This window comes from Dendropsophus ebraccatus, chromosome 11 (assembly GCF_027789765.1).
Source record: "Dendropsophus ebraccatus isolate aDenEbr1 chromosome 11, aDenEbr1.pat, whole genome shotgun sequence".
NCBI lineage: Eukaryota > Metazoa > Chordata > Amphibia > Anura > Hylidae > Dendropsophus > Dendropsophus ebraccatus.
In genome coordinates this window covers 23,678,034-23,689,441 of record NC_091464.1, presented here as the reverse complement: position 1 = coordinate 23,689,441, position 11,408 = coordinate 23,678,034, and the positions used below count along the sequence as shown (strand labels likewise).

At 42.4% G+C, this 11,408-nt stretch overlaps 1 protein-coding gene across 2 annotated transcripts; it reads right to left on the bottom strand.

Annotated features, from left to right (window-relative positions):
- Window positions 1–440: 440 nt before the first annotated feature.
- Window positions 441–11,000, bottom strand: OLFML3 (olfactomedin like 3). Of its 2 annotated transcripts, XM_069945666.1 has the most exons (4): window positions 10,770–11,000; window positions 4,381–4,660; window positions 3,798–3,872; window positions 441–2,949 (listed from the first exon to the last, which is right to left on the bottom strand). In XM_069945666.1, exons 1-4 carry the CDS (start codon window positions 10,875–10,877, stop codon window positions 2,162–2,164), a joined length of 1,251 nt encoding a protein of 416 aa, XP_069801767.1. In that variant the 5' UTR covers window positions 10,878–11,000; the 3' UTR covers window positions 441–2,161. The 2 variants fall into 2 exon arrangements, with proteins under 2 accessions (XP_069801767.1, XP_069801768.1); XM_069945667.1 differs by lacking the exon at window positions 3,798–3,872.
- Window positions 11,001–11,408: the final 408 nt, after the last annotated feature.

Below are 11,408 nucleotides of genomic sequence, written 5' to 3'. Positions count from 1 at the left end.
TGGAGCTGCCGGAAAGAGAAGAGTAAGCCGGATGAGCGCTGTATTTGGCTCTTTCCAGCAGCACAATAGGAATGAATAGAGCCGCGGGTCACGTGCCGCACCCACCGCTCTATTCATAACAAAAGAAACCAAGGCCTGATACGGAGATCAGCGGGGGTTACAGAGGTCAGACCCCATGTGATCTTTGACTTTTCCCCTTTCCTTTGAAATGAAAATTTGTATAAGGACAAGTGGGGTTTTTTTTCTGTTAAAAAGAACAGAATACAAACATACAGGATAAAACTGAGCCCAACTGATGCAAAATGATCTCAATAAAAACCTACTGAAGATTATTTTAGTTATGTCTGTTGCCCAAAAAAATTAGAGAACCAGATTTGAAGCGGAGAGTCAAACGCAGATGTGAACCTAGCCTTAAAGCGACTCAATCTGCCCCCCCCCCCCCCCCCCCCCCAAACCGCTTTTGCCATCAGAAAGAGGTTTATAATCCAAGATCTGTCCTGGGGTCTGTTCAGCAGCTGTTGCAGTTATTGCCCCAAAAGACAACTTTCAAACAGCACTGTGTCAAGAGTGGCCTAGAGTGTCTGCTCTCTACTCATCCTCTGTGGGACCAACAAACATTTCTGTTTCTCCATTCTCAGGATCAGTGGTCGAAACCCCAGAATTCAGCTTGTTGTCCTTTAGGGCTAACAAGCTGAGATGGAGATACCCATTGACATTAACTATTCTTTAAAGTGAAAGCCTAATTTTAATTTCATGTAAATTTTTTGGTCCACAATAATTAATTGCTTGAAGGGGTTTTTCAAACAAAAATTAACAAAAAATTTCCTGCAAGCTTGGGCCAACAACAACAAAAACTTTACTCATCCATTAACTCAGCAGTGTTCCCGCATCCCCACCGCTCTGGTGTCTCTGCCATGCATGATGCTCCAGCCAATCACTGGCCTCAGGGGTCTCTTCCTGTACGTAGGGCCAGTGATTGGCTTCTAAACTTACTGTGTTTATGGGTACAGATATTTGTCAGCTCTATGTCTATGCAGTTTGAGGTCTGTATCTAAACACTATAAAGAAATATTAATAAATTAAACATAAGGTATCATTGTTACAATTTAGAACATATACAGATAGAATACTGCAGTGAGCTCGGAACTAATCGTTCATTGGTCAACAGGTGGAAAGTACTCAAGGTACATATATAGAGTAATCGGCACTGATACTAACATTGACTCGTCATTATTAAACCCTATTTTATATTAAAGGAGAAGTCCGGAGCTGCAATTATTGTTGGAAAAGGCAGAGGCGGGGATAGGGGGGTCATATTATAACCTTCACTAATCATCTGTACCTGTACCCGCCCATTGCTGGATCACTGGGATCTTCTCAGCTGACATCACACCCGGCTGATTGACAGCCCACTCAACCAGTCAGGGGATGGGGCAGGACACCGCTCCAGTTACTGATTGGCTGAGCGAGCTGTCCCTCAGCAAAGTCAGGCATTTTCCTCCACCAAGTTGTAACTAGGAATGATCGAACATCGGGAAATCTTAGGTGCGATCGAACTCGAACCTTCTCGAACCATCTGAATCTGATTCCCGATGCCTTTCCGTTCCGTGGGGAAGGAGGAGAAAAAAAGGGATACAGCCTAGGTAGTCTCCTCCTTCCCCATGGAGTGGGAAGGCATCGGGAATTAAATGCGGAAGGTTCGAGAAGGTTCGAGTTCGATCGAACCTAAGATTTCCTGATGTTCAATCATCTCTAGTTGTCCCGTCACCACAACTCTGGGGTAAAATGCTTTCCAGCAGGGGTCCCGGGCCTTCCGGCATGGCTATTCACAGGCACGGACAGAGGTAAGTAGTTGTTCCTTATGATGTTCACCCCTGCCCCTGCTGGATTTTAAAATAAAGGACCTCTCCTTTAAAGTATACTGTTATTACACTGAGATAGGTGAAGGGGTCACATTTCTGGGTGACAACTGATTCTAATTCAGCATTATTGAATAGACTTTCTATTGTTAGAATAAACAGACAGGAAAACACAAAGGACATAATTGAAAAAGAACTCAATGTTATGTTAGGTGTTCATGTGAGGAGTATTATGTGTATGACCCAAGTTATAAGGCATCTTCTAAAATGACAAGATACGTAAAATAATATCACTGTCACCTCTAATACAGTTCATCCTTAGGTTTCATGTTGAGTTTGTATAGGATCTGATATCCATCATCCCAAGCGTAGATCTGCTTTTCCTTGGGGTTGTACTTCATGCTGGAATGCGATCCATACCGTTTTGGAAAATAAACAACGGGGACGTGTTCACTTGATATGGTGCCGCTCACGTCAAAGACACATTGGATACGAGAGCGACTTGGCAGCTTGGTGTTATACACGACATACAGAGTGCCACACACTACAAAAGCACTTTCGGCATTTTCGATTGGGCATGGGGTATCCCACATCTGCTCAATGCCAAGGTTGCTTGGATCTAGTTTGGCCAAGCAGATGTTCTTTTCGTTCTCTTTGGTAGCATAAATGACCCAGAGACCTTCTTCATCTGCCGCTATGTCTATGTAGTTGAATTTGGACAGTCCATATACTGGTACATTATCTTCAATGGGCAGGACAGCACTGTCAACTACCATTTTGGTAGTCAAGTTGAATTTTATCAGTTGAAATTCCGCATCTTGCCGTATATAATACAAATTGCCTCCATAAACAATATGCCCAGTGCCGATCCATGGATAAGGAAGCTTGATTCTTGGCACTTTGCGTGTTGAAGATGAAAGAGTGAATTCCTTCATACGGGAGAACACAAACACAGTATCATTGCCAGCTCCATCAAAGACATAGACTTTCTCAGAATTTCCAACAAGGTCCTTTGTCCAAAGCCCAGCATTGCTTCCAAAGCGCTTCAGTATTTTCATGGCGTTCACTTGAGAAATAGTGTCAGTGCAATCTACAAAAGTAGAGGGATTATAAGAGACGAAAACATCACAAATGGGAAAGTCATGTAAAAGTAATATACCTCTATAATAGCAAGGCTTTGAAATTTAAAGGGGTATTCCAGTCAGGTAAAATACATGCTTAATCATCCCTCCTCCTGGAGACCAAAAATTTGTTCCATATTTGTTAATATCTTATCAGTCTCCTGCCCCCCAATTCTGAACCTGCTGCTTTCTGCTGAAGACACAGAAAACTGCGTGTGAGCTGTTAACTCTCCAATCTGATCTCCTTCCTCCCCCTCCCTTCTGAGATGGCTTATGTAAACAGTGTCCATGTTAAGCTGTCTCTGCACTCTGTAACGCCAGGGATGGTTAATCACAGTAAGGTCATCAGCAACTTGACCTCAGATTAACCCTCCTGTCATTACAGAGAGCAGAGAAAGTTGGCCAGGAACACTGGCTACATGAGCCATTTCAGAAGGTAAGGGGGAGGAGGGGGTTAAGAGCAGAGACGAAGAGAACAGCTCACACACAGTTTTTTGTGTCTTCAGCAGAAAGCAGCAGCCCATAACTGGGGAAAGGAGACTTAAAATATAAAAACTAGTATGAAAAAAAATCCTTTGGACTACAGGATGGAAGATGATTCAACATGAATTTTACCTAAACGGAATATCCCTTTAAACAAATAGGAAAACCCCATTGATGAACAGTATCTAGTGACTACACTTTAGTTACAAGAAACTTTTAGGCAGTACTTTGTCCCCTAAAATGTGAGACAAATTTTATTTTAAAGACAGAAATGGAATATATATATATTTTTTTTTTTACAAAAAATGAAATGGGGTTAATGGAACCCACTTACATGGCTTCCGGTTGACAGGAGGAGTCAGGATCTCATCTGGTTCCACATTTTCCTCAGTCTCGGCCTTGGGACAACCTATTATAATATGAGAGGTAGGTTCCACTAACCCCTGAGAGTTTACGGTACACATGCAATCATTTCCAAAAATGTATGTATAGTTAACACCCCCAACTTTATTAGTCTACGGCGTCTACTGCGGATTTAGTGAACTGTTTTACTGGCATAAAGTGGGTTTTAACTTCCTGTTCTCAAACTGAAGAGACTGTTCCAACAAACAAAGAAGTAAAGTTTAGTATCTAATGGGGATTAGGTTAAGTATTGTTAAGTAACTATGGGGGAGATTTATCAAACATGGTGTAAAGTAGAATAGGCCTTGTTGCCCCTAGCAACCAATCAGATTCCACCTTTCATTTTCCAAAGCATCTGTGAGGAAAGAAAAGTGGACTCTGATTGGTTGCCAGGGGCAACTGAGCCAGCTCTACTTTACACCATGTTTGATAAATCCTTCCCTAAGAGTATGATTTCCATTTTCCAAGAAATACATGCAAGGGTTGTCACAAAACATTTACAAGGAAAACTCTACCTGTTAACTTTTCATATTTTTCCTTCTTCTTCTTTTTCTGGAGGTGAAGCTCTGTCAATTTTTCGTCTATGTCTACACATGGTGGTGCTGGGTTCTGAGTCTCCAAGTAGTCCACCTCTCGTTCTAGCCGGTCCAACCGAACATTGGTGTTCTCCAGCTCATTCCTTACTGTGTCCCGCTCTTTTTCTATGTTCTCCAGCATCTTCAGGACCTGGTTCTTGAAGTCTCGGAGTTCTGAGCTGTAGCGACTGCTGTGATCGTGCCATTGCGCAATTCTTTCCTGCGGCCATACAATGTATTATTTGGAGCTATATATGAGGGTAATGATTAGGTTAATAAATATGTACGGACGTGGCAACAGTGTGGTTAAAATACTGAGAGAGAAGAATAACATTATGGAACCAGACATTGCTCTGCGGTGGTGCATGGTACATGGGGTTGTTATGGTCACCAGGGGGGCTGGTCAGTGTTCTGTCAAGTACTAGGGTGGTAGATTTAAAGGAGTTATCCATTCTAAGTAAAACATTTCTTCAAGAATTAGCACCACTCCTGCCCTCAGTTTGGGTTTTTAGCAGCTTAGTTGCGTTGACGTAAATGGAGCTGAATTGTAATACCACACACAACCTGGGTACAAGTGCAGCGCTGTTTTGGCACAAAAAAAAGGTACCTGTGCTTTTTCTAATCTTGGATAACCCCTTCAGGAACACCGTCAGTGCTGTAATTCTTTAATGCTTCCCAACAAAATACCTGTGAACTTGTTCGGCCATTGGATTACTGTTTATCCATTCTTTTGAGCCTTGTATTCTGGTTTACCCCTTTACCTGCTGATATGGTCTATCTGCTAAATTCAGCTAGTCCAATCCCAGGTCCTGGTGTTGGATTCTTGATATCATTTTTGAGTCTTTTGGTCATCACTTATCTTAAAGCGAATGTACCAGCGGTACATTGCTTTTCTGTTTTTACCATGAATAGACCAACACTGGCTCAGGGACGGGAGTGCTGTGGTCCTTTTTTGGAACTGTGGCCCGCTTCCTGCGCACATCGCCAGTCTATCACCGAGCACCGGCCTGGCCTATAGCATTGGAGGTGGGTCGGCCTACCCCCAGTGGAAGGAAACCCCCTCCCCTCTCTGATGCGGCTCCATTGATTCTATTAGAAGAAAGTGGCCATGTTTTTCTAATGCTAGATAACCTCTTTAAAGAACCCATATGCCTTCCTTGGGATGATTTTACTCTTTGACTCTTGGAGAGCTGTGTACGCTTTGATACATCAGTGTGCTTGGCGGTAGCAGTCAGTTGTGCATCTTGGGTATATACACCTATATATAACTATGATTACTTGGAGAGCTTTTCTATACTTGCTTATTACAGATTATAGATGGATTGTAAAATCGAGAGTCCCTGTAAGTGATTATGTGCATGTAATTACATAGACCTCTAAGGGCCGCTCCCTGACCACTGCTACATGGAATTTTTTTTATGATGAACATATTGATCTTTAATGTGGCTGCACACATATTAGACTCTTTACAAATAACTAAAGGCAAAAAAGGGGAAGGAAAGGTCACACATTGCAGCCTGGAACATTCTATAGCACCGTGCTAGATGAATCTAACCTGCTAATGTGTCCCTATTGCACAAATGGCGCACCTTTCCCATGCACTTTGTAGTGTAATCCTGCATCCAGGAGGTGGGGCTACCACACCGGAGCGCTAGTCTGTCCCCGACTCACCCGCCCCTTCTAATGGTTATCAGTGGAGCGGGCTAGATCAGTGCTCTGTTCCCAACGGCAAACCGGACACAGGATTACACTACAAACTGCATGAGAACAGCATTGAGGATGAAGGTAAGAGAAATACCTTCATCCTCAGCACCCAGTGCTCAATAGGGAGCTATCACCAGATTGGATTTGTCTAACCTGCTGACAGTTTCCTTTTGATAACAATACTCCTAATCTAGATGAAGAATTATTTACAAAAAGTAATAAGTTAAAGATAAAATAAATGAATAAATGCAAAGCAAAAACAAATAGGCAAACATAGGAGACTATATTACTGATTAAAGGGGTACTCCGGGCTGGGGGGCTTTTTGCCCATGGCCGGGGAGGAGGTGGATGAGAGCAATGATGTCCCCTTACCTCTAGTATTGTGTCTCGGATCGCACCGTTCCAGTCTGTGCTGCCCGGCCGCTTCCTGGTCACTGACGCAGGCTTGAGACGTGACATGACCTGACTGGCTGAGCGGACTTGAAAGGTCACGTGTCAAGCCCCTGCAGAGACCAGGAAGCAGCCGGGCAGCGCGGACTGGAGCGGCGAGATCTAGGACACGGCTATAGGCAATAAAGGCCCCCAGCCTGGAGTACCCCTTTAATATTAACTGCTAAAAGAGGAATTTGTCATCATTAGAAGGGGTGGGCTGTCTGGGGGCAGTATGGCGCTATGGGTGGCGGGGCAGTGCTCCTAACAGTCTTACTTAACCAAGAAGTGAAGGACTAAGTGCACAGGAACGGCCCCGAGGATAAAGGTAAGAGAGACATACCTTCCTCCTTAGCGTCTCCTGCACAATAGAAACATAGCAGCAGTTTAGGTTCATCTAACCTGCTAATAGTTCCTCTTTAAATACATATTGCTGTTTTCTTTAAGAAACCCTGTTGCTGCATTTAAATTCTAATAGCAGAAGGGAAAAATCCATATTAAAGCAAGCAGATGTAAAGTTGCATAACTGTATTCTGCTTTTAAGTAAAGGTAGACTGTGAGTGTTTATGTTGTATTTGCATCATTACATCGTTTTTCCATTTATTAGAATCCCTCAATTACCTCGTTCAATCATATTTGAGGCGAGTGGGGAATACAGTTGGCATACACCATGGAATAGGGCCAAATCTGCCCCTTCTCCATGGCGTACACCAGGAGCACACCTTGATGAATCCCCCCCCCCCCAATCAGTATTTCAGGCTGACCATGGCCACTGCCTATTCTGATTTTCTCTGTATGACTGTGTTGTCTAGTATATGGGGTTTTTGCTTGTATATGGCTTCTATAAATCAGTTTGCTTGCAACCCTACCAATAGCAGTCAACTTAAGTGTCTAGATGCCCCCTCAACCTGCAACTACTACTACAACTATCTGTTGCAGTCAGTAGTTATTCATTTCCTCACTTTGATACAAGCTTATATTATTACCAATTATTATTAATTGGTAATAATTAGTAAAAAGTAGTTATAGGTCTCTTATGTCTGCCCTTCCATTAAGTCCCGGGGGTAGCTGAGTAGGGGAGCCGTTATTAAGGTGGATGAAGCCTGGTTCTGCAGCTTAGCAACCTATCAGTATTGTAACATGCTGTAACAAATCAGTCGGTAAAATTTCTTTCCTCCCAGATTTTTCATGATCAGCTGGGAGTAGCATTATTAAAAAAGTGGTAAAAGTTTAGAAACAGCAACACAGCCACGGAGGGGCAGCCCATGTAAAACTACAGAACAAGTACAATTACAGAGCAGTGTCAACAAATGCTGAGTAGCAGTGAAGTCACCAACTTTCTTACAATTAGCACAAAGGTTGGGCATGAGAAGCTTCATGGCATGGGTTTCTATGACTGAGCAGCTGCATGCAGCCTTGTATCACCAAGCACAATGTCAAGCACTGGATATAATAATATACAGCATATTGCTACTGGTCTGGAGCTGTGAAATTGTGTGTTATGAAGTGATAGAGTACTCTTCTGTATCGGGCAGTCTGATGGATAAGTCTGATGATGTGTTTACACAGACAGATTTATCTGACAGATTTTTTTAACCAAAGCCAGGAACAGACTATAAACAGAGAACAGGTCATAAAGATAAGACTGAGATTTCTCCTCTTTTCAAACCCATTGCTGGCTTTGGCTTCAAAAATCTGTCAGATAAATCTCTCTGTGTAATTGCACCAGGAGTTTTAGCAATTTCCTACCTGACTTCATTGTAACAATTGTAAAGTTTGGTGACTGTAGGATAATGCTATGGGTTGTCGTTCATAGGTTGGCCTAGGTCCCTTGGATGCCTCATTGTACAATACAAGGTCCATAAAGCCAGGGGTGGGTAATTGTGGTGTTAAGGAACTTAACTGGCCCACACAGAGTCCTGACCTCAAACCCACCCAGAGTGGCGTGTGTTTCACAGCGCTGTGCCTTATGATAAATAATATGATAAATTGCTATGACATGTAAAGTATACAAAGGTAGAGGAAGCTTAAAGTGTCACTGTCGTTATATGCTGCACTAGTAGGCAGCTGCCCCAGTAGGGTCCCACATAGTAGCCAGCCCTCTTAATAGTGCCCTATACAGTAGCCAGCCCCCCAATAGTTCCCCATAAAGTAGCCCCCCAAATAGTGCCCCATATAGTAGCCAGCTGCACCAATAGTTTCCCACATAGTAGCCAGTCCCCCAATAGTAGTCAGCCCTTAATAAGGTCCCACTTAGACCCCCAACAGGGTCCCTGTCACGGACTGAGGTGGTAGAAAAAAGCACTGTGTACATCACTTCCTGCAGGACATACAGCAGCTAATAAGTACTGGAAGACTGGAGATTTTTTAATAGAAGTAAATTACAAATCTATATAACTTTCCGAAACCAGTTGATTTGAAAGATAAAGATTTTCGCAGGAGTACCCCTTTAAAACTGGCTGTAGCCTAGCAGATTATAATGTGGGCGATCCGAGCGGTCCAGACTGCCTATATTAGAATAGTGGGTGGGTTAGCTCTAGGAAATCAATTCAATTTCTCGGCAGGCCAAAAACAATGCACTGCGAGCCAGGGATTGACATGTGTGTTCTAGATGAGTCCAGACACACTCCAAAATCTTGTAGTCTTCCCAGAGGAGTGGACGTCTTATAACAGCAAAGGGGGACCAACTCCATGCTAATTCCTATGGACCTAGATGGAATGTCCTAGAAGCTCCTGTAGGTATAATGTGTCCGTCTAGTGTGTCTCTGAATCACATACACGTCTCATGAACTATGGAGAACATTGATAAATGATGTGGACCTGTACTTTACTGTAATGTACTAAATAGTGACTATTCAGCAGGTTAGAGCCTGACATGTTCACATTTGCTCTTCAGCTTATGATGAATCAGAGATTACAAACCTAAAAAGTTCAAAGGTCAATAGTCTGAGAAATTCTGTACTTTCCATCTACCACAAGCCTATACTTGGCAGCACTTTGCAACAATATAACAGTCTACAGTAGAATGACTGTCTAAGGCCCTGTTCCCACTGAGCAAAACTAGTGGAGTGCCCTTACACACTGCCTTGTATGCCATTGCATTTGTATTCGGTGAATTTTGCAAATAAAACAGCATCCAGCTGAATCCGGTGAGTGCCGTCTCGCTATTATTTCTACATTGTGATTTTGCAAGTATCTTGTATGGATCTCGTTTGCGATCGTTTATCGTTAGTCTTTAATCATTAAAAATCACTTTGTCTAATAGGACCCTAATTCATCTATAAAGAAGTAGTATATGTGGGGATTTGTATGTATAAGGTATGTAGCGTAGAGGAGTGTGCAATGTAACTTTATATGGGAGGACATCCTTTCTATGCTCAAAGATTTCCTGCTACTTTGTTGTTTGAGCATTATATTTTAGATAGTATAGCATTATATTTAAGATACACATTTCCAGTTTTTCTATAGCGGACTCAGATAGTAGTGACTTTATTATATAGATGCACTTTGACCCTCAGATGTGATCCAAATGTTTCATTAGTTTTCCTATCGAGCAGTTCTACTCATCTGTAAGGCTAGGTTCACACTGCGTTTTCAGCATCCGTTTAACGGATCCGTTTTTTTAAACGGTCAAAAAAGTAGTGTCAACAGTACTTTATTGTGCGTAAAAAAAAACGCATCCGTTTTGATCCGTTTTTTTTTAAATAATGGAAGTCAATGGAAAAACGGACATGCACGCAAATGCATCCGTTTTTTGCAAAAAAACTGATCCGTTAAACGGATGCTGAAAACGCAGTGGGAACCTAGCCTAACCAGTATAAAAGCAACAATTTATTCTCATTATTTTGTTAAGATTACAATATATCATTGATTCTCTAGTTGTCTCTGACCCGTCTCGCTCTAACTACTACTCTCAGCATGTACTCCCAGGTAGCCTGTTGCTGTCAGATGATAGTGGAAACTATAAATCTGTAAAAGTTCTACATAAGCTAAGCTTCACAAATGAAAAAAGTTTTTTTTTTTTTTTAAATGTTTTTACAGGTTTTTTAATACACTATGCTATATCTCAAACTGGCATTCTACTATATAACAGCTACTGTCCAACAACTTACACCGTTTACTGTAAACCATGTTACCCATCACCATAGTATGTTACCCGTGCAATAATATTCTGATATCAGCCTCGTTTCACTTACCTCTAAAGATCCCATCCTTGTTTGCATGTACTCCAAAAATGCAGTCTGAACTTGGGAGTTAACTACAGTGACAAAAGCAAGCAGCACACAGGCCACAATCCCAGCCATCTTTGGCTTCCTCCTTTGGTGGATTCGTAGCGGCTTCTTATTCCAGCAGACTTTCTCTAAGCGATTGTGAGAAGAGTTTGGGCACTGTGGTGTTCTCCTGCACTGCTTCCAGCTCACAGCTCTGGAATGCCTGGCTACTTCTCCTTGTAGGAGGGATTTCTGACACAGCAAAGCTCCATTCTCCTCACATAATTACATCCAGATGGAAGACAATCGCTAAACACTCTTTCCAACCCCTTCTCTACCAAGTCCTTCTCAAATATGTTTTTCCACTATGTATGCACTATGCATAGAAACACATCATAAATCGTTTTAAAGAAAAAATAAGCTTCAAAATATACAGAATATTTTATAAGGAGTTGTCCAGACGGGGGTGGAGGGGGTTATTATGTGGCCCGGGACTGCATTGAAAATAATGAAGCTGACCTGCTCCCCTACCGCTGCCAGTTTCCCATCACCTGCTCCCTGTTCTTTGCTATTTTGGTGATGATCAGAAGATCTGTGCCCCATACCTTCCTCTGAGGAGCCAAC

Bases quoted from the DNA above. Each gene is read 5' to 3' on its own strand.
- OLFML3 (XM_069945666.1), bottom strand. From the start codon at position 10,877: ATGGCTGGGATTGTGGCCTGTGTGCTGCTTGCTTTTGTCACTGTAGTT. The intron at 4,661-10,769 runs GTAAGTGAAACG...GTATGGCCGCAG, and splicing joins CAAGGATGGGATCTTTAGAG to GAAAGAATTGCGCAATGGCA. The intron at 2,950-3,797 runs GTAAGTGGGTTC...CTACTTTTGTAG, and splicing joins TCCTGTCAACCGGAAGCCAT to ATTGCACTGACACTATTTCT.